The sequence below is a fragment of the Columba livia genome, unplaced genomic scaffold (assembly GCF_036013475.1).
Source record: "Columba livia isolate bColLiv1 breed racing homer unplaced genomic scaffold, bColLiv1.pat.W.v2 Scaffold_195, whole genome shotgun sequence".
Taxonomy (NCBI): domain Eukaryota; kingdom Metazoa; phylum Chordata; class Aves; order Columbiformes; family Columbidae; genus Columba; species Columba livia.
Window position 1 is genome coordinate 269,300 of NW_027043141.1, and position 22,248 is coordinate 291,547.

At 55.1% G+C, this 22,248-nt stretch overlaps 3 protein-coding genes across 4 annotated transcripts; all 3 read left to right on the forward strand.

The window, feature by feature from the left end:
• Window positions 1–1,757: 1,757 nt before the first annotated feature.
• LOC135577938 (olfactory receptor 14J1-like) lies at window positions 1,758–3,016 on the forward strand. Its single transcript, XM_065048067.1, has one exon. It carries the CDS (start codon window positions 1,758–1,760, stop codon window positions 2,688–2,690), a length of 933 nt encoding a protein of 310 aa, XP_064904139.1. The 3' UTR covers window positions 2,691–3,016.
• A 7,640-nt stretch (window positions 3,017–10,656) lies between these two features.
• On the forward strand, window positions 10,657–13,529 carry LOC110364946 (uncharacterized). The gene is made up of 6 exons (XM_065048065.1): window positions 10,657–10,777; window positions 11,268–11,347; window positions 11,545–12,099; window positions 12,424–12,513; window positions 12,911–13,015; window positions 13,248–13,529. The coding sequence occupies exons 1-6, from the start codon at window positions 10,657–10,659 to the stop codon at window positions 13,527–13,529; spliced, it is 1,233 nt and encodes a 410-aa protein (XP_064904137.1).
• A 928-nt stretch (window positions 13,530–14,457) lies between these two features.
• On the forward strand, window positions 14,458–17,077 carry LOC135577933 (uncharacterized). 2 transcript variants are annotated; one of them, XR_010469393.1, is made up of 6 exons: window positions 14,458–14,563; window positions 14,757–14,911; window positions 15,243–15,387; window positions 15,507–15,958; window positions 16,430–16,585; window positions 16,761–17,077. XR_010469393.1 is itself a non-coding variant. In XM_065048061.1 (4 exons), exons 1-4 carry the CDS (start codon window positions 14,477–14,479, stop codon window positions 15,792–15,794), a joined length of 675 nt encoding a protein of 224 aa, XP_064904133.1. In that variant the 5' UTR covers window positions 14,458–14,476; the 3' UTR covers window positions 15,795–16,085. The 2 variants fall into 2 exon arrangements, 1 of the variants encoding a protein (XP_064904133.1); XM_065048061.1 differs by lacking the exons at window positions 16,430–16,585; window positions 16,761–17,077 and having other exon boundaries at window positions 15,507–16,085.
• The last annotated feature ends 5,171 nt before the right edge of the window (window positions 17,078–22,248 follow it).

The window sequence follows — 22,248 nt, forward strand, 5'->3', positions numbered from 1 at the left end:
GTGTCCCTCAGTGTGACCCATTAACGCTACAAGAAACTTTGGAGTTTACATCTGAGTTTGACTTCTTGAGAAGTTTCTTCAGCTTCCCCTCAGGGTCTGAGGTCCATGAACTCAGCACCAAACCCACCAGAGGGGTCATTAAAGCGCCTGGGGCTGCTCCTGTGCTGCTGAGCTGGGCTGGGCTCCTGGGACACAGGGAGCTCATGGCAGCGGCAGCGCTGCAGAGAGACAGCTCTGCCCAGGAGCAGCTCCTCTGCACACGCAGCAGGGCTGAGGGCTCTGCCTGGGGATCTTGGGAGACGAGCAAGGCAGAGAGAGATTAAAGGTGGTCAGGACTGGGAGGATGACTGAGAGCTCCCTGGAGGAGAAACCTTTGCAGCCCTCGCCATGGTAAGTCTCTGGGTGCAGGGCAGTGCAGCTGTAGCTCCTGGAGGCATCTCCTGAAACCGGCACAGGCACAGCTTGTGGGATCTGTAAGGACGAGGCTCTTGTCAGGCCATGTTGAACAGCTGTGAAGCCGGGTGAGCACCCAGGGGTGCCCACGGCTGTCCTGCAGAGCAGGGTCCCTGCACCCCAGGGCTGTGCCGGGCAGGGACTCTGCCGCCTGCCAGGGTCAGCGCTCAGCCTGCCCGGGAGATCCCATGGCAGCAGCTGTGGGTGGAAGGAGCGACCCCCAGCAGGGCAGGCAGGAAGCTTGTGGGGTTGAAGGGGGCTGTGTGGGTCAGGGCTGCTCAGAGCTCCAGATCCCCCCACAGACATGGCAGAGGGTCCTTCTGAACAACAACATCGAGACAGGAACAGCTGCAAGGGAAGGAGTCTGTGCTTCCAGTTTTCCACTCTTGCTCGTCTGGGTGTGCAGTGGGAGATGGGGATTTATTTCTCTCTTTGGAGCAGACACTGAGACCCCAGTTCTCGTTAGGACTGGTCTGAGCTGCTCCTGACCCCTGCACACACAGAGCTGCCCCTGGGCAGTGCCAGGAGGTGTGAGCAGGACAGAGCTGAGCACACAGCGGGTGGAACGGGGTCTGTGACACCGTCAGGGAGCAGACCCAGGGACAGAGACACAGCTGCAGGCAACAGAGACATGGGCAGGGAGAAGGAGCTCCTACCAGATATGCCAGGGACAGGATTTTGGAAACCCCCTGCAATCCCCTGCAGTGCAGACACATTTCCCAGTGCAACCCCTGGTCTCCTCTCCTCCCCAGCAGACCCTCTGCCCCAAAGCCATGGGGTCCAGGTCACGAGTCTCCACCTCAGCAGCTGGACCTCCAGGTGAAGGGTTCCTGGAACGGGGTACTCAAATAAGGTGCTAAAAGTACTTGCTCTCCAGTGTCATTATGTGAGTGGCAGCAGCACAGCCGGGTAAGGAGAAGGTTCCACAGCATGCCCGTCTGCCTTTCTGTCCTTGCTTTATTTCTCGGGAACACTGCAGAGTTCTTCCTTGTTTGTCCACCTGTCCCTGGTGCTCTTGCTCTCTGGGGTTGGGGTGGGAGTGTGGGTCAGTTTTTGTTCTGACACCAGTTCAGTGGATCTTGCCTCACAGGTTTGTTCATGGAAACCAGATGCCCAAGCTGCATTTTAAACTGGGATGAACAGTTTCTCTCAGTTAGTAGAAAGAGAGAATGAGCTGAAACATCCCTCCATCAAGGAGGGGGTTTTCCATGAGAAACAGCCTGTTTATTTTCCCCGGAGAAGTCTCCTCTAATTTGTCACTGTCTTTTCCTCCTATGACAGGTCCTCATGCCCACAGGCAGCCAATGTCCAACAGCAGCTCCATCACCCAGTTCCTCCTCCTGCCGTTCGCAGACACACGGGAGCTGCAGCTCTTGCACTTCTGGCTCTTCCTGGGCATCTACCTGGCTGCCCTCCTGGGCAACGGCCTCATCATCACCACCATAGCCTGGGACCAGCACCTCCACACCCCCATGTACTTCTTCCTGCTCAACCTCGCCCTCCTCGACCTGGGCTCCATCTCCACCATTGTCCTCAAGTCCATGGCAAATTCCCTCTGGGACACCAGAGCCATTTCCTATTCAGGTTGTGCTGCGCAGGTATTTCTGTCTTTGTTTCTCATTTCAGCAGAGTTTTACCTTCTCACCATCATGTCGTACGACCGCTACGTTGCCATCTGCAAACCCCTGCACCACGGGACCCTCCTGGGCAGCAGAGCTTGTGTCCACATGGCAGCAGCTGCCTGGGCCACTGGGTTTCTCAATTCTCTGCTGCAAACAGCCAATACATTTTCACTGCCCCTGTGCAAGGGCAATGCCCTGGGCCAGTTCTTCTGTGAAATCCCCCAGATCCTCAAGCTCTCCTGCTCACACTCCTACCTCAGGGAACTTGGGCTTCTTCTGGTCAGTGCCTGTGTAGCTTTTATGTGTTTTGTGTTCATTGTGGTGTCCTATGTGCAGATCTTCAGGGCTGTGCTGAGGATCCCCTCTGAGCAGGGACGGCACAAAGCCTTTTCCACCTGCCTCCCTCACCTGGCCGTGGTCTCCCTGTTCCTCAGCACTGCCGTGTTTGCCTACTTGAAGCCCCCTTCCATCTCCTCCCCATCCCTGGATCTGGTGGTGTCTGTTCTGTACTCAGTGGTGCCTCCAGCAGTGAACCCCCTCATCTACAGCATGAGGAACCAGCAGCTCAAGGATGCACTGAAGAAGCTGCTTCAATCCGTCTTTCAGCAGCAATAAGCTGACCACGTCTCTTCACAAGTGATTTCCAGTCTATCTGAGGAACCTCCTGTGCCTTGGGAATTTTGCCTGTGGTAATTCCATTGCTCTGGTAAGATCTGCATGCACTCCACTTCTCCAGAGCTATGAATCCAGTCTGTCTGACACAAGGGTCTTTGCACACATGTTTGGTGTGATGGTACAGCTAGTCTCTCATGTCACAGCTCTGTAATAAAAAGGATTCCCTCAATGCAGTGTCTGCAGTTGGGCTCTTCTTGCAAAGCTGAGGTCAGGAACGGGCTGAAGAGATTGTCCCTGTGAGGCCGTGCTGCAGTGCTGATGTTCTCCAGGGGCTGAGGGAAGGAGGGCATGGGGTGATGTGTTCGGGAACAGACCTGAACTGAGCTTTCACTGTGGCCTCTCTGATCAGTCACTTCCAGCACGGGCTGCTCACTGCAGGTTTATGAGTGAATTTTGCTGCTCGGCCATTTCCATTCTCCTCCTGGCCCAGTGCCTGCGCTGGGGAACTGACAGCCCTACTCAATCTCTCTCCTCTTCCAGATTCTGGAGAAAGAATATCTGCAAAACCCCACGTGGGATGCAGATAGAGCTGGGCAGGTTCCAGGACCTGGAAAAGCCTGTCTCGAGTAAAAGGAACAGAAGGGGGACAGAGCACAAAGGGATGTCATGGAGATCATCCAAGAGAAACTGTTCTCACACCAAATACACCCTTTCTACTCTGTGCCTGCACAGTGGGTCCGTGGCACCATGTGTGGGCCAGCAGTGCTGGGCCGGCACAGAACAGGGCAGTGACAGAGGCCAGGAAGCAGCTGCCAGGGGGCGACCACCTGAAGTTGGTGACTGCAAGACAAGAGAAAGAGAAGAGCTTCAGTTGCTGTGTTAGAGCCTAAGACTGAACAAGGAAAATGCAGAGCTGCTGTTCAACGAGGACAGTGACCTAACGAACAGCAAACGCCACTGGGCCTGAGGGACTCAATGCTTTCTGTGCGTGAGGCTTTACTGACCAGGTCTCCCAGGCCCAATGAAGGGCTTCAAAGAGAAGGAGAAGGAGGAGAGCACGTCTTGGCAGGAACATCAGGAAATCCCACAAGTGCCAGTTTCTCCCCCTTTAGAGGACTCATCCTGGCAATGGCACAGGCTGGGGGCTGCCAGGCTGGAACAGCCCTGTGGGAAAGGTCTGGTTATGTTCAGACAACCAATGTCTGCCTGGATAGGTGCACTTGTATTCTATTGGTTTTGATAAATTAAAAAAAAAAAAAAAAAAGGCAAAAAGGGCATTTCCAGGAAGTGTACTAATGGCTGGAGAAGAAATATCTTCCCCTGTACTTCTAGTACCACTATTCATTATATAATCTCCCTCGTCATTCATCAGTTTCCACCTCTCCCAATTAAAAGCCCATGTCTAAGGACATCTTTCCCGCTGCTCTCAGGTTTCCTCCTCCACTTGCTCTTTGTGTGTTCAGTTACATTTCAACTGTCTGGTTTCTGCTTCGAGCTTCAGAGAGTTAGAAATTTTCAGATGTCTAATTAACTTTTCAGTCAACACCTTAGTTGTTTTTATAGATATCCTTTCCTTTCTTTGTCTAAAACTGTTCTTGTACAGGTGTCTCTTGTGGATGCTGGACCTCATCAGATCCAGCTTACACACACAGCTGAGGAAAGTGTTTTGCTGTTTATTGAACTGTGCAGTGTTTGCCCAGGAGAGCAGGTGGAGCTGGTGCACAGGAGCTGCAGCATCTCCTGCAGAGCTCAGTGGAGAAGTCTGATGGAGGAAAAGTGATGCAATCTCTGGTGGCCAATGAGGGAACCGGCCGACTGGGGGTGGGGGTGAGGAGCCAGGTTGTCCATACAGTGTCCAGCCTCAAGGACTGTTCTCCTGCCTGTCCAGATGTCTTCAGGAGACCCTCGGGATCCATGTCCAGTGTAGAATGCTGCTGTCACTTCTTCCATACACTGAAAAATGATAGAAAACACCCTGGAAAGAAAAAACCTCCTTTATGAAATCTTCTTTGAAATCTTCATCACTAAGTGTCCCATTGAAACCTCTCCAGTTAGTTCTACAAGTCTGGAAGATGTGAATGAAATTAAAGAAACAAACATCGCTCGTTAGGGCTTTCTGTGTTTTAATGAGCCCCATGGCGTATTTGGTGCTGAGTCCATGAACCTCAGATACCAAGGACAGGCTGAAGAATCTGCTCAAGAAGTCCAAGTCAGAACAAACTCCAAAGTACCTTGAAGCATTAATGGGCCCCACTGAGGGCTGTTACTGACAAAGCCTCCCCAGGGACTCGTTAGAGCAGATAATTGGAGGCAGTGATTGCATCAGGCAAAGGCAAAGTGCAGCAGCTCTGATGCTGAGAAAGCCCTTGGTTTGTTTGATGAAGGACAATGGCCAAGCCTTGAGCCCCTGCCCCTGGGAAGGGAGATCCTGTCCCTCACATGTGGGTCAGGTTCTTCCTGGGGCTGTGGGGGGTGTGATGCCCAGTGCAGGACAATGATGTGACACTCCCTGGGGATGCAAGGAAGCAATGGGGTGCCATGGCCATGACAACCATGTGTCTCCTCTTAGGCCTCGCTGGCAGGGACATCAGCCATAGCCAAGGGGACAAAGACCTTGGCTCTTTCAGGGACATTCAGCCTTGCCAGCACTCTTGGCCATGTCCACCATGGTCCATCCTGCACTATCCCAGGCCTGTGGCTGTTTCCCCACAGGCTGCAGACACCCCATGTGCTTCCCCACATTGTTCTCAGCCCAGTGTGTCCCCACCTGTGCTGCTGTCTCTCCATCCTCACCAGCTGTTCCCTGAAACACAAAGTCATGCCTGATCCAGAGTCGCTCTGAATGACCACAGCACTGCGCTCAGAATGACATTTCTTTATCCTGACTCCACTCTGGACCTCCAGAGCTGCAGTTTCTGATGGTTTTCCTTTCTCATGCTGTTCCCTCTACCAAAAAAAAAAAAAAAAAAAAAAATTAAAAATTGACACCATCTTGGAAAGTGATTTTCGAGATTTCTGAAGCTACTACTGCCCTTTCTTGACATGGTTTTACTACAGCCACCAACCAAGACCGTGAGAGCTGCTCACATCCTGCTCCCAGTCCCGAGGTGGGATAAGGGAGAGAACTGAAATGGAAGGGAGAAACTTGTGGGTTTAGAAAAAATGAGGCAGAGGACAGCCAAGAAGATCCACCTGGAGAGCCCTCTGGATGGACCTCATCAACAAAAAGAATCACAACTGCAGCTGTAGGAAGAAAAAAAAAAAAAAAAGAAGAGTGGTAGTAGTTGGTGACTCTCTTCTGAGGGGAGCAGAGGGCCCTATATGTCGCCCAGACCCATCCCACAGGGAGGTCTGCTGCCTTCCTGGGGCCGGGGTGAGGGACATTAATAGAAGACTTCCGGAGCTGATTCAGCCCTCAGACTACTATCCCCTGTTAGCAGTCCAAGCTGGCAGCGAGGACATCAACAGAAGAAGTATCAAGATAATTAAAAAAGACTTTAAAGCACTGGGTTGTTCAGTTCATGGGACGGGAGCACAAGTGATATTTGCCTCAGTTTCTGTGCTATCTGGGATGGATGAGGAACTAAATAAAGAGAGGAGCAGAAAAGCCCATCTCATCAACAGGTGGCTTAAGGATTGGTGTCACCGTCAAAATTTTGGGTTTTTTGACCATGGGCCAAGCTCCGTGGTACCCAGTCTCCTCAAATCAGATGGGCTTCATCCTTCTAGGGAGAGCAAGAGGACTATAGCCCATAAGTTGGCAGGGCTGATCAGGAGGTTTGAAGGGGGATGGAGGTTTGAAGGGGGAAGGGATTGAAACTGGGCTCTCCAAAGATCAGCCTAAGGATGGAAAGCCCGAATTAAGAGGGAAATCAGCAGCCCACTTGAAGTGCATGTACACTAATGCACGCAGTATGGGCAACAAACAAGAGGAGCTGGAAGCCATCGTGCAGCAGGAAAGCTATGACATAGTTGCCATCACAGAGACATGGTGGGACGACTCATATGACTGCAGTGCTGCTATGTGTGGTTACAAGCTCTTCAGAAAAGATAGGCAGGGTAGGAGAGGTGGAGGGGTGGCTTTATATGTTAGAGAGTCACTCGGCTCTGTTAAACTTGAGGTCAGCAGTGACAAGGCTGAGTGCCTGTGGACCAGAATCAGGGGGAAGTCCAACAAGGCTGACATCCTCGTGGGTGTCTGTTCTAGACCGCCCAACCAGGACGATGAAGGAGATGAATTATTCTACAAGCAGCTGGCAGATGTCTCAAAATCAACGGCCCTTGTTCTTGTGGGTGACTTTAACCTGCCGGATATCTGCTGGGAGCTCAATACTGCACAGAAGAGGCAGTCTAGGAAGTTCCTAGAGTGTATAGAGGACAATTTCCTTCATCAGCTGGTAAATGAGCCCACCAGGGGCAAGACCCCGCTAGACCTACTGTTTACAAACAGAGAAGGGCTGGTGGGAGATGTAGTGGCTGGAGGCCGCCTGGGGCATAGCGACCATGAAATAATAGAATTTTCAATACTCAGAGATGCAGGGAGAACCATTAACAAATCCTCTACGCTGGACTTCCGCAGGGCAGATTTTTGCCTATTCAGAAATCTAGTTCAGAGAATACCCTGGGAAACAATGCTTAAAAACAAGGGGGCCCAGGAGGGTTGGACATGCTTCAAGCAGGTGGTTTTGAGTGCACAGGAACAGGCTGTACCAGTGTGCCGAAAGGCTCGCCGGCGGGGAAGACAACCGGCTTGGCTAAACAGGGAGATTTTGAATGAAATCAGAAATAAAAAGAGACTTTACCAACTGTGGAAAAAAGGGCTGGCTACTTATGAAGAATTTATGGAAATAGCTAGATCATGCAGAAAAAAAATTGGGGAATCAAAAGTGCAATTTGAAGTTAATTTGGCCAATTCTGTCAGGGATAATAAAAAGTCCTTCTTCAAATATGTTAATAACAAAAGGAGGGGCAAGGAAAACCTCCATTCTCCGTTGGACTCTGAGGGAAATATAGTTAACAAAGATGAGGAGAAAGCTGAGGTACTTAATACCTACTTTGCCTCAGTTTTTACCAGTAAGACAGGTGGCCCTCAGGACAACTCATCTCTGGAGGTGGTTGACAGAGATAGAAAGCCAAATAGGTCCCTTGTATTCCAGGAGGAAACAGTTGGTGATTTACTGAGCCATCTGGATCCTCACAAGTCTATGGGACCAGATGGGATCCATCCTAGGGTGATGAGGGAGCTAGCAGAAGAACTTGCCAAGACGCTCTCCATCATCTTCCAACAGTCCTGGCTCACTGGGGAGGTCCCATATGATTGGAAATTGGCCAATGTTACCCCAGTCCACAAAAAGGGCTGCAGAGCTGACCCTGGCAACTCCAGGCCTGTCAGCCTGACCTCGGTGCCTGGCAGGGTTATGGAGCAGATCATCCTGAATGGAATCACACAGCACCTTCAGGATGGACAAGGGATCAGACCAGCCAGCATGGGTTTAGGAGGGGCAGGTCCTGTCTGACCAACCTGATCTCCTTTTATGATCAGGTGACCCAGCTGGTGGATGAGGGGAAAGCCGTGGATGTGGTCTATCTGCACTTCAGCAAGGCCTTTGACACTGTCTCCCATAATATACTCCTGCAAAAGCTGGTAGCCCATGGCTTGGACAAGTGCACTCTCTGCTGGGTTAAGAACTGGCTGGAGGGCCGGGCCCAGAGAGTGCTGGTGAATGGGGCTGCATCCAGCTGGCGGCCAGTCACTAGTGGTGTCCCCAAGGGGTCAGTGTTGGGTCCAGTCCTGTTTAACATCTTTATTGACGATTTAGATGAGGGGATTGAGACCATCATCAGCAAATTTGCTGATGACACCAAGTTGGGAGGGAGTGTCGACCTGCTGGAAGGCAGGAGGGCTCTGCAGAGGGATCTGGAGAGACTGGAAAAATGGGCTGATTCCAATGGGATGAAGTTCAATAAGGCCAAATGCCGGGTGCTGCACTTTGGTCACAACAACCCCCTGCAGTGCTACAGGCTGGGCGCAGAGTGGCTGGAGAGCAGTCAGACAGAAAGGGACCTGGGGGGACTAATGGACAGGAAGCTCAACATGAGCCAACAGTGTGCCCAGGTGGCCAAGAAGGCCAATGGTGTCCTGTCCTGTATCCAAACTGGCGTGGTCAGCAGGACAAGGGCAGTGATCCTTCCTCTGTGCTCCGCATTGGGGAGGCCACACCTGGAGTGTTGTGTTCAGTTCTGGGCCCCTCAGCTCAGGAAAGAGATTGAAGTGCTGGAGCGGGTCCAGAGAAGAGCAACAAGACTGGTGAAGGGACTGGAACACAAGCCCTATGGGGAGAGGCTGAGGGAGCTGGGCTTGGTTAGTCTGGAGAAGAGGAGGCTTAGAGGTGAGCTCAGCACTCTCTAGAACTACCTGAAGGGCAGTTCTAGCCAGGTGGGGATTGGGCTCTTCTCCAGGCAGTCAGCAATAGGACAAGGGGCCATGGGCTTCAACTCTGCCAGGGGAAATTGAGGCTGGATATTAGAAAGAAATTCTTTACAGAGAGAGTGGTCAGGCATTGGAATGGCTGCCCAGGGAGGTGCTGGACTCACCGACCCTGGAGGTTCTTAAACTGAGATTGGACATGGCACTTAGTGCCATGATCTAGTAAACGGACTGGAGTTGGACCGAGGGTTGGACTGGATGATCTCTGAGGTCTTTTCCAACCCAGTCGATTCTGTGATTCTGTGATTCTATTTGTAGTTGCTTTTGGTAGATATGAGCAGCACTTTACAGCTTAAAATTGTAGCAAATACAGTTTACCAAGCAACATGAAACAAAGAGTATATTAAAAATCATACAACCTTACATCCATAAAGAATTGATTATATTTAGTGTGCCCCTACTTAAGGTAAATGATTAATATTAAACTTAAATTGGTCTCATCCACTGAGCTGTGAGTAGTAAAACCATTGCCATACAGCTCACTTATTTAGCAGGGAGAGCTCACAGTGGCTCATCCAAGCTGTCGTATTTATAGAATGAAGAGATAGACTCGTAGTCATATTGCACACGGTAAGAAAAGTGTCTGAGACTTGTGCACTCACAAGTTACCGGCATTCAGTTGCTCTTCTGCTTCCCTGTGGGTCTCCTGGCAGGAGTTCTTGGCCTGGGTACGGCTCAGGCCCTTCCCTCCTCCGGAGCCTGGACCAAACTGCTGTGGGTTTGGCCGGGGGTGATTGGGGGATCGAGTGCATCTGCCACCCCTGGCAGCCCAGAGAGAACTGAGCCAGACAACGGGACTCCTTTCCGCAACATCCCCATAGATGCTCCATCTCCTGGAGCAAGGAGATGGCATTGAGTAGGTCTGTGACATCCCCACCATGCACCAGCCGCTGGGAAAATGGAGCAGTGCGATGGACTGTTCAGGACTATGCTCAGAGCAATGGGTGCTGGAACTTTTAGAAACGGATTGAAACTTGAATCAGACAGGTGGCCAGGGCTGAGCTGGCCTAAGCCTCCCAAGGGGACATCCCGACCCTCCTTGCCCAGGCACAGGGTCACAGTGGGGCCCTTTGTGACCTCACTTGGTGACACCCACTGCCCCGCATGTGATCGGTGCAGCTGCGGGCCCAGCCCACACTGTCCGACAGGACGGTGACGAGACAGGGTGCGAGCACGGAGCTGGCGAGAGCCCCGAGCGTAGCCCACGTCTGTCAGAGAACCAGAGAATCTTCTTGGTTGGAAGCGACCCTTAAGATCATCGAGTCCAACCACAGCCCAGCTCTAGCTGCCCCCGGCAGACTCTCTGCTGCCCCTGGCAGACTTGGAGCAAGGAGCTCCTGAGCTCACGTCTTTCCCCAACGAGGAGCACACGAGCGCAGCCCACACCTTTCATCGCTGCCTCTGGCAGAGCTGCAGCACCAAGGCGTTTTGCAGAAGCATCCGCCTTCCCCATCCTTAGTGCTAGCCTTTGACTGCAAAATGGCGGAGAGACCCCCCAGCCGCCCCAGGGTGGCTTGGCAGGAGGAGGTTGGGGCTCCCCAGGAGCTCAGATCTCCACTGGACCCCAAGCACGTGGATGTGGTCCAGCCACTGCAGATCGGTGAGTCAGGGGCCCTGATTGTCTGGCCAGGGTGGGGCCCAGCTATCGCTTTCTGCTCCACACCGGGATCACGGTTCCCCACACGCTGGCAGGGGGTTCCATGGGTGGTGACTATGCTGCCTGAAGTCCATGGCTGCTCGGAGCTGGGAGCCGGCCCCAGCACAGCCTCTGCGGGCAGAGGGGACCCAGCTCCTGCTGCAGGGCACGGGCAGCGAGAGGCAGCTGGGCGGGCAGGAGGCAGCCGTGCTGCGGGACAGGGACCTTTCCTGCCCGTCTGAAGCGAGTTCCTCACCCGCTGCACTGGGCGCTTTCCCCGTCCTGCCTGGCTCCAGCATCGCAGCCCGTCTGCCGGGCACCCTGCAGCCCTGACACGCACGGGGAGACTGTGCCGGGGCAGCGGGCACTGGGATGGACATGGGGCAGAGCTCCTTCTGCTCTGTCCTGCCTGCAAACCCTCTCTGCAGCCCTCCCTGCTCTCCCCCTTTATTAGATGCCGATTCGTTACCCGTGAATGGATTTCTAAGGGGATACATGGACTCCATTGTGTCCTTTCTCGGCAGCCCAGAAAAGGTAACCGCAGCCGCCTTAAAGGCGGCTGTGCCGGCGTCTGCTGACAGGGGCTCTGCTGCGGGTGCTGGAGGGTGCTGGCTGGGCAGAGCTGCTGCTCCCAGGTCTCTAATGGGCACTGCACCCCCATGCTGCGGTGCCGCTGGCCGCGTGTCCCCATCTCACGCTCCCTGTTTGCCTCTCTGCTCCCTGGCTGCCAGGAGGAGAGCCACAAGATCGGGTTTCTCATGGACATCCGTGACCTGTGCGACACCAGCAGGCGCCAGCGCTCCCCAATGGGCCTAGATGTCTTCTGCCAGAGATACGAGCTGGCGGAGAATATCGAGGTGAGGGGATACCCAGCAGCGCTGGGGAAGGGGTCGAGGACTCCGGCACCGGCACCCTGTGAGGACAGCGCTGGGCAGGGCCGGGGGCTGGTGGCGCTGGGCTCTGGCAGCTGCAGGTCCCATCCCGGCTGTGCTCTGCAGGTGCTGCTGGAAGAGGAGCCCAGGGACCAACTGCGCACGGCGCTGCGGCAGATCGCCATGCGTGCCATTGCCGAACTGAGGTACCTGCCCATCCCTCCTGGGGTCGCCTGCACGAGGCCTCGAGGCGCTGCTCCAGGTACCAGCGTGCGGCTGGCTGCTCTCTCTCTTTGCAGCGCAGTGGAGAGGGTGCTGGAGGGCAAGGAGACAAGGCTGCTCCAAGCCTGCTTCTCCAGTGTCTTCTCGCTTCCACCAGAAGTGGAGGACATGGACCGTTACCTCTACTTAGAAGTAAGTGCTGCGTGAGCTACAGGAGCCCCCGGTCCCTCTGTCTGCTCCCCTACCACCCCGTGTCGTGATATAACCAGAGACCCAAGGCAGGGCAGGTTCTCAGCTCTGCTGTCTCACCGTCATCCCTTTGTCCCCTGCCTGTGGGTCTGCCCACGTCCAGTTTCGCAGGCTGCTCTGCCCATAGCAGGTTATTTGCCCCTGGGTCTCTCCCAGGCACAGCGCAGCAGCGCGGGAGTCGTCCCTCGGTGCTGGGAGTTCAGATCAGTCTCCTGGGAATGAGAGGGATGGCTGGAAACGTGATCACAACCCGTTGTCTTCTTGCAGACCATGCGGTCCATGGACAACATGCTGCAGGCATTGCTCCTCAACTCTCGTGCCTCCAGAGTCAGCGAGCTGCTGCAGAATATCTTCCAGGTCTGGGTGTGCGAAGTTTGGGCTTCACAAGGGCTGTTCCTCACCCTGGGGATGGGGTGTCCACTCTGGAGGTGACAGTCCCACCCCGTGCCGTGCAGAGAGCGCTGCCGGGAGGGTGCCCACCTCCCCGGGGAACCAGGGGCTGCCCGCCAGGCTCTTCTGCAGCACAGTGGCCGCAGAGGGTGGCATCTGCCTTCCTGCCTGGCCACAGGGCGGGCCCAGGGCATTTGTCCCAAACCTGCCAGGGACCCAAGGGCAAGAACCTCACTACAGGCTTTGGTTGAGTCCTGGGGAATCTTTAATGGAGTGGGCCAGTCCAGCACAGGCGTTGAGCGGTGCTGCTTCTGCTGGAGCGGTGGCTGCTCCCAGGGCTCACCAGCAGCTTCTCTCTCCCCAGATGCTCCTGACTCTGAGCAGCTCCGAGAGAGAACATGTGCGGCAGAGGGCCGTGGGGAGGATTGAGGGGCTGAGCTTCGTGTTGGCTGAGAATCCCACACTGGAGGTAAGAAGCCAGGCACCCTCCGGCCAGAGCGTCTGCCCTTCCCTGCACCCCAGAGCAGCCTGCAGCTCTCCCCACGCGGGGCCGTTGCCCACCCAGCTGCTTTGGGAGCTGTGAGCGGCACGGCCCTGGACAGTCCTGCCTGCCCACGGAGCCCTGGGCACACGCTTGGGTTCAGGGCTTTGGCACAGCCGCCTGCCCTCAACCCTCCTGCTCTTCTGTCTCCCTCGCCCAGGCCTGGTGCCGCTCTAGGACAGACATACACGGCCCTGTCAGCTATAGAGACATCCAGATCCCAGTGCTGGGACAGCTGCTGGGGCATCTCCTCCTTTCCCAACATTCCTGGGAAGAGGCAAGAACTCTGGCTCGAGATGCAGTGCAGCACCTCGCTGTCTTCCTGGCTGGACAAAACAGTAAGAGAAGTTGTTTTGGGCTCAATCCCTCTACACACAGACATCTCCTGATGGGTCTGCTTCTGTTCCTCACCTCCTTTGTCCTTCCCAGCTGCTTCCCGTAGCATCCCAGCTGCCATTTTGCTGCAGCAGCTGAGCGCTCTCCCAAAGTCTGGGATCTGTTCTCTGCTGCTCTCCTTCCTCCTCCTTTCGGGATCCTGAAGCCCGCTGTTTCGTGGTTCCCAGACCCAAACATACGGCTGATTGCCATGACCCAAAGCCATGGTTGTCCTGCCAGTGAAGAGCAGGTCTATCTCTGAGTCCTCCTGGCTAGAGCTTCCAGTGCTTGGAGCAAGAAGCTATTCCTGATGCCCTCCAGAATTCTCCTTGACCACTTATGCCCTGCCATCATGAAGGCAGATCTTGGGGTGCTTTGGGAAGCTTGCTGACAAAGCTGCTGTGCTTTACTGAGTTCTCTATGTTTCCCCACTGTTTAGACAGGAGGAATCAAGCACAACAGCCCCACTTGGAAGATCCTGACAGCTCCTCTGAGGATTGGCTAAAACCCGACATCATGGTAAAGAGCTCTTGCTGGCACTCTTGTTGGTGGCATCAGCAGGGGACTTGTGTGAGCAAATGTCTCCACAATCAGGGGGCTGGCATGGCCTCTCTGTCCCTGCTGAGAGGGTTCCTGCTGTCCCCGAGCAGGGACGATGCGAGGGCTGCTCTCCAGTGTCCCAGCAGCAGCCCCAGCCCTGCTGGCCACCAGCAAGCCCTGGTTCACGGCAGGGCCAGCAGCCTGTGCCCATGAGCCCAACCCTCCTCCCTCTCCCCGGGCCTCTCTTCTCCTCCTCCCCAGCAGTCACTGCCGCCCCTGCTGCCAGCTTTGCTGCGGGCACTGCCGCAGCACCGCCGGGCGTCTCTGCAGGGCTGCTGGCACTGCCCGCCTACGCAGCAGCACCGGGGCACTCGGTGTGACTTGGCTTCACTGCCTCCCTTCCTCCCTTAGCTCTTTGCAGAATACCTCCAGCCTTCCGAGAGGACAGACATGGTCCTGGTGTTCACTGAGGCAATGACAGACTCCAGCGCCTTTGACAAGGAGGTGGCCAGAAACATGCTGGACGTGGTCAAGGGAAACTGCGATTTCTGGCTGGTGGATGTAAGTGGCCTTTGGCTGGATTGCCCTTTGGCCCTGTCAGGCCTTGTTCCTCCCTCCAACAATCTCTTCCTCTCAAATCCCGGTGTCTCGGACACCTGAAGCCACCTGAAGGCGGCAGAGAGGGATGGGAAGGACAGCTGAGGAAATGGCTGCACTCCAGTGGCAGCACCATCTTCACCTGTGTCTCCTCCAGGTGCCAAAGATCACGAGCTGCATCCACAAAACCCTGGGGTGCATCAACACGGCACCAGCCCGACAGAGCGTGGAGTCTCTAATTGTCTGGATGGCTGACAAATGCCCTGGGGAGGTGGTGTCTACGCTGCTGACAATCGCACCACCAGGAGACAGGTACTGGCTCCAAAAGCCATGAGGGCTTGTTCCCTGTGGGGAGAGGGGCCCAGAGACGCTCTGGCTGCCAGCGCCAAGGGATCCTGCAGGACACCCCTGAGGAGCAGGACCCTCCATCCCACCACGCTTTCCAGCGCTGGGGGTCAGCCAGGCCCGCAGCAGCCACAGCTGAGCAAGCCAGCCCAGAGCCCCCCACTGCGCTCCTGCCAGCCCCACGGGAGCACCAGCTCAGCCTCTGCTGCTGCCCAGGGCATCCCAAGCGTCCTGCAGCGTGGAGCCAGACACGCTGCCGTGGCCCAGGCTGCCCTGCTGACAGAGCGCTCTCTTGCAGCACTGCCCTGGCACTGTGGGAGGTGATGTTCTCCGTGCCCCAGACCCTGCAAAGCGTTTTGAAGGAGCTGCTCATCCAACTCCAGGACCCAAAGAGCAGGCTCTTCTGCACGTACCTGGAGGACCACTGCCTCGTTAGCTTGGCTGTGAGTGACCGGAAAAACGCCCTGGTGCCCTTGGCCTGGGCTGCCCTGGGAACCAGGAGCTGCACGGTGCCAGGAGCCCCCGCGGCTCTGCCGGTCGCTCACTGCTGGCTTGCTTTCAGATGCTGGCCGGCAGTGATCTGGGAGATCGGGAGTTTGCTCTGCTCTACATGGCCTTCAGGTTTCTGAAGGAAGAAAGGCCGGCCATGCTCTCCCTGGTGCTCACGGGCACCATGACGCTGTCACAGACAGACGAGATGGTGAGCGGAGTGTCACCAAGGGCAGCCATGGTGGCTGCTCCAGAGGCCCTTCCTGCCATGGTGGGGCCTGGGGGCTGCCTGGGGAGCTCTTCACACATGGACCTGGTCCCAAAAGGGCAACTCTCTTCGTCGTACAGGCAAGGAAAATGAAGGTCATGCTGCCAGACCTGATGTGGGTCCTGCAGTGCGGCAACAAGGCCATCAAGATCAAGGCTCTGGCCATCTTCAGAACCGTGATGGCTCAGCTGCAGAGGGAGGAGGCCAGCCCCATCGCTGTGACGCTGGCAGGATTTCTCCTGCCCCTCTTTGATGACGTAAGCCTGATGTATAAGGCTGATGTATAAGGCTGATGTATAAGGCTGATGTATAAGGCTGATGTGTAAGCCTGAGCCCCGCGGGTGGGCACTGGACAATGACAGTTGCCCTTCAGCCCAGCCACTCAAAGCAGGGGCTTCTCTCCTTTTCTCCCAGGGCTCTTGTGGGATGGTTTCTGCATACTGCAGCCCAGCCCAGCTTCTCCCTGCCCGCTGCTCCCACAGCTCCTCCCCACCATGGCTGCTGAAGCTGGTGGGAGATGCTGGAACGGCACTTTGAGGCACAGGCACTGCCTGAGCAAGTCCCTTGAGTGGCCCTTCACACACCCAGGGCCGCAGATCTGGCCACAACTCCAGTGTGCACAATGCCACCCTGGAGCGTCTCCCCTCCCATCAGCCATGCAGGAGCTTCTGCTCCCCGTGGGCAGAGAGCTGCTGGTGCTCAGGTCCTACTGTGCTGCTCCCTCCCAGGAGCTGAGCCAGCTGAGAGAGAGCTCCATCAGCCTCTTCAGAGACCTGATGAAGACGGTGGTGCGGAACGACAAGAGGGAGATGAAGAACACAGTGCAACGTGGCCTGCTCCCTCTCTTCTTCCGCATGAGTGACCAAGTGCAGAGCGTGGCCAAGGTACAGATTTCAAAGCCGAGCAGTAATGCAGGGAAGAGACCCCTGGGCATTTGGGCCAGGGCATGTCCCCGCTCCCTAAGGGCAGAATCGCCCCAGGAACAAAGTCCAGAGCAGGGGGACACCAGGTCTCCTGTCCCAACCGTGGTGCCATCTCCCAGCTTCTCCTGTTCCACAGGCCGCTGGGGAAGCCCTCCTCGGTGCAGCAGAGCTGCTCAGGTGGAAACAGCTCAAACAGCTGGTGCAGACAGAGCAGACATGGCGGATTGGAGAGAGCTTGGTGAGGACAACCCCCAAGGCCCAGGGCCCAGGCTGGACGGGGCTGCCCCACATGTCTGTCCTGTGGGCTCTGCAGATGTACCTCGCCTGTCCTGCTGCAGCCCCGAGCTGCATCCTTGTTCCCTGTGCTCAAGAACAGAGCCCCCAGGGCTCTTCCCTCTGCCCCGCAGCCAGCGGGAGGGAGGGCTCTCAGCACCCCTGGGACCCCTCGGCCTGTGTCTCTCTCTCAGCCCCACGGGGCTCCTGGCTGGAACACGGGAATGGCCGGGGGGGAAGGGGAATGTGGGTTCATGGGAGGAGGGACTGGTCCGGCCAGCTGGGGAGGGACAGTGACATGCCCATGCCCTTGTGCTCTCTCCAGCTGGAGCGGGACAGGAGCAGAGCTCAAGAGCTCTTGAGTCAGAGCCTGCCATACCTGAGGGATGCTCAGGCCAGCTCACGAGAGGCGGCCGTGAGGTTCATCGGTGAGTCACAGCCCCCGGGTCCCTCTTTCGGCAGCCTGGCCCCGGTCCCCGCCACTGCCCTGGCACAAGGAGCAGCCCTGTGGCTGCCAGAGCCCCGGCTGCCCCGTGCAGGGCCTTGGCCTCCCCTCCCAGCCCTGCCCACGCAGGTGGCCTTGGTGGCCGCCTTGCCCGGTGCCACCATCTCGGCTCCTGCTCTCCCCTGGGCTCAGCCCTGATGAGGGGAGGGAGCAGGGGCTGACGGAACTCTGTGCCCAGGGCTGGCTGCGCGGCCCCTGAGGGACCGAAGGGAGGAGGAGGAGCTGGCTGAGATCTGCAGCGGTGAGTAGGGAGCGTGGTCGGGAGGGGATGCCTGGGGGTCTCTGCAGACGTGGGAGCTCATCTGGGTTCTGCTTCTTTCCCTTGCAGCCCTTCAGCCCTTGGAGTGGGACAGCGAACCCTCCATCTGCTCCCTGGCAGCCCAGACCATCCACATCCTGGGCAACCCAAGGGAGCAGCCACGATCGCGATGGACCCTGCGAGCCCTGTGCTGCTGGCCCCGCTAAGCCCGGCGGAGGTGCAGCTCTTCTCGGGAGGAGGGCTGGATTTAATAAAGCTGGAGGAGAATGCCAAAGCCCTGGTGTTCTTCAGCTGTGCAGCGCCCTGAGCGTGCTGAGCAGACGGTGTCGTTCCTGGGCTCTCCCGCTGCCGCAGGACGTCTGTCCCTCAGCACAGCCTGGTTCCAGGTGTAGTTACGGTGCCGGCGGGCGGGCGCTCGCTGGCCCCCAGGCCCTGCCCTGCAGGGGGAGGCAGAAGGCCGTGCGGGCATGGGGCAGCAAAGACACGCAGTTTTACAGCAGGGCTGGTCCCAGCGCCCCAGGAGCTGTTTCCCACTGGTTTGCCCTCAGCTCCCACCATCCCCCGAGGGTTTCCACAGGGCCGTTTCAGCGAGACCCTCTGCTCCGGGCTGCCGGGCCTCGTCTCTCACGCTGCCCTCCCCTCCTCGCCAGCAGCTGCCGCCCGGCGCTTTCACCCTGTCCTGGAGCCGCTTTCCCAGCGGCGCTGCCGGGCTGAGCCGGGGCAGTGCGGGTTCACAGAGTCACAGGACGGTTTGTGTTGGAAGGGACCTTCAAAGCTCATCCAGTGCCACCCCTGCTGTATGGGAACTGTGGAAGAACCGACGCCCTTACGTTCCTTTAACTCTAGAGTGGCAGTCTGGGGGGATTTTGAATGCATTAGCTCTGGTGGATACGGGGGCTGAGGTCACAGTTTTACATAGTGATATTAAGAACAAAGATGCTACATCGCAGATTTGTGGTCTGGGGGGACGTCTGAGCCCTGCTCTCCAAGCTACTGTTCCCCTCACAATCGCAAATCCCAAGCCATCTACTGGAACAGTGTTGATTGCCCCAATTAAAGAATATATCCTGGGTATTGATGTCCTACCAGGGCAGACGGTTGGAACCTTAAATGGTCATTTTGCTTTCGGCTCTCTGCGCACAGGATTTGCTATCCGGTCTGTAACTGTCTTGTGTGGATTCCCAAAATGGGATCCTGTTGTGCTGCCTGCACCTGCCAAGGTGGTAACTATAAAACAATATCGCATCCCAGGGGGGAGGAAGAAATTACTGAGACTATTCGGGCACTCCGACAAGTGGGGATCATTAAAGAAACTGTGACGGCTTTCAATAATCCTATCTGGCCTGTTCGAAAAACAGATGGTACTTGGAGAATGACTGTAGACTATAGAGAATTGAATAAAGTCACCCCCCCACACCTTGCAGTTATGGTGCCAGATATGGTTACACTCATAGAAAAAACTGGCAAGAACTTATTGCCATGGAAAATGGTGCTAGACCTTGCTAATGCTTTCTTTTCAATTGCCATTGCCCCAGAGAGTCAGGACCAGTTTGCTTTCACCTGGCAGCAAAAGCAATATAGCTTTCAGGATTCAAGGATACAAGCACAGCCCCTCTATATGCCATCAAACGGTAGCAGCTGACGTAGCACCATGGTCAGGTATCTTACTGTACGACACGATACTGATGATGTCTTGCTTATGGCAGAGTCACAACAAGAAATTGAAGCAGCTGCTGAGTCATTGCAGTCACATTTGCAGAACCAGGCCTGGACAATCAATCCAAGGAAAATACAGGGCCCTAGTACCACTGTACAGTTCTTGGGGGTCGTCTGGCATGGGCAGATTAAGGAAATACCAAATAAAGTGCAGCAGACAGTTCAGCAATTTCCTGCACCAGCCACGGTAGCGCAGTTACAGGCCTTTGTGGGACTTCTGGGGTACTGGAGGACCTTTATCTTGTATTTGGCAATTTTAATGAGGCCTCTGCAGAAACTAACTAGAAAGAAGGCTGTTGGCAGTGACCAACAACAAGAAGCTTTTGATGCCTGTCAAAGTGCCTTGATTGAACATGCCCGATCATATACTCCCAGGCAAGGATATCCTTTTGAACTAGAAGTAACGATCTTGGATGATGGAGTCTCTTGGCGATTGTGGCAGACAACTGGACCAAAAAATCAGAAGGAACCCCTAGGGTTTTGGTCTAAAGCACTGCAAGGGTCTGCTACTCATTATACCCCAATGGAAAAACAGATTCTGGCTGTTGTTTGGGCACTGCAGGAAACTGCAAAAAATCATGGGTCAAGATAGTGTGACTGTCCACACCCCCATACCAGATGACTCTGTTAGGGCCCATGCAGGAGTAGGTCAGGCAGCTACGCACTGGAAGTGGAACACTCTCTGCAGCAATGATTTTTACCAGGAAACTCACGTGGCTGCCCCACATGCCACCCTTCTTGCTACAATATCATTTAATCAACGTAAACACGCTCAAGTGACCCGCAGCTGGGGTATAAAGAAAGCACATACATCACATTAATTGTTCTTGTGTGCTTGACAAGTAGAACCTCTGTGTGAGATAACACAGGCCTGAGGGAAACCCTACGGTACCTTATCATGTCTGAGATTCCTGCTTTGTTTGGAGAAAGAGCAGAGCACAGCAAGAGGCTGCATCTGCTCTAAGCCTTTAAACACAGGCGAGCGCAGCCAGCCTAAGGATCTTCCAGCAGGGCTAAACTTACCAGCGCCTGCATCCCCGCTGGTGTCACCTCTGCCTGGGAGCTTAGGTCTGGCTTTGGAGATCCCCCAGGAGAGAGGGAACTAAAATAAAACTTGCTCTTTGCAATTGCATTCGTGGCCTCTGGCTCTTCTTGTGACGTGCCTGTGCTTGTGCACACAAGTGGCTTCTCTCTGAGCCAATGGGACGAGCAGATTTGTACACAAAACAGGCACAACTGTAAGAGCCCGTGAGTTATCTCCCGTCAGCTGGAGATCGTAGTTGCAGTTTTTCAGGTTTGACACTGGGCTGGAGACGGCAAGTCCAAGGTCAGTGTAGTTCGGGACTTCTGTGACATAATCCAGAGACACGGGGGTGGAGCAGAGGAGCTTGACGGAGTTCCTGGTTCTATAAACCTGCTGTTGAGGATCCAGGGAAAAAGTTGGGGCCACGGGTGCAGCTGGAAAAAAAATGAAAAAAAACAAAAACTACACAACAAACCAACATAATGCAACACAGAATCCAAACAACTGGCTGCGCATTGACACCAGGACCTGTGCACAAAGCCAGTGTCATGACTCAGCCTAGAAAATCAGCTTACTCTTTTTCTGATTGCTATTGAGGCAAATAGGGAGCCTTGAACAACAAAACAGGGTGTGGGGGTCATTTGCGTCTCCGTCTAAGGGCAGAGAAAAAATGGCCCCTGGATCTCAGAGCTCAGCGCAGCTTCCACAGTTTCTTTCCATTCACTGAAGTGCAGAAAATAAGTATTTTCACATGCCCAAAGTAAGAAGGCAAGTAATATACCCCAAACCCTGCTGGAAGTTTTCCTGGAGCTGACACAGCCGTCAGGCCAACAAATTCCTGCTTTCTCAGAGCAATCCAGGAGCACAAAAGCTTGTGAGAGGCCAGAGCAGCTCCATGTGTCCACTGGTGACCCAAGGACAAGGCCATCAGCCAAGATGACGCTCTCCAGGGAGGCACGTGGTATCAGCTCCAATTGCAGCTGAGTCGTAAGACAAGACCAACCTACCCTGAACCTCAATGGGGAGAGGAAAGCTCCGCTTGGAAGGGATTTCCTGTCCACAGTCCTCCATGAAGTACATGTATAAGCACTCGCCAGCAGACACTTTTGTAGCTGTGAGCTGCAGCCAGGCAGTCGGGAGGGGGTACAGTGATCACAGGTCGATTTGCTCCCCAGTTTGATTGAGGAACCAAAATCTGCCAATTTTCGTCATTGTCTTGGCCATGCACAGAAAAGTGAGATGTTCCCCTTCATAACAGAAATGGTAACTGGGGTCTGTGGGAGCGCAGGGGGTAAAAGGGGTCTGGTGAAGAAAAAAAAAAGGATTTGGAGGCTGGGGGGAAACTTTGCATGAGGAGAAGTGAGACATCCGTTTTCCCTCTGTTTTAGAAACCCCAGCCAACTTGAGAGCATTTTGGGAGGGGTCGAGCTGCACTTACCCACAGAGGACACAGCCAACGGCAGCAGCTGGAGGAAAACCAGGAGAGATTGGCGTTGAGACAACGAGTGCAAGGAGGCTGCAAAAGGGAGAGAAAAGAAATCACTGACGCGGCCACTGCCCGATGGAGTCCTGTCCCTCGTGACCACCGTTCCAGGGGCAGGCCCCCCACAACGTCACAGATTAACACAGGTCGGGGTTCCTCTTTGTGCCACCGTGGCACGGAAAGCCAGGATGGATCATGAAGAAAAGTTAAAAACAATTTCACAAGACAGTGAGGCCACACCGGGAAAAAAAAGATCTAGAAACCTGAACTTATCTTTCAGTTACACGAGACATGTGTTGCATGAGATCATTTCTTCTGTCAGAAATGATTTGCTGATCGCCAAGCAAACCTAATGAAATCTAAC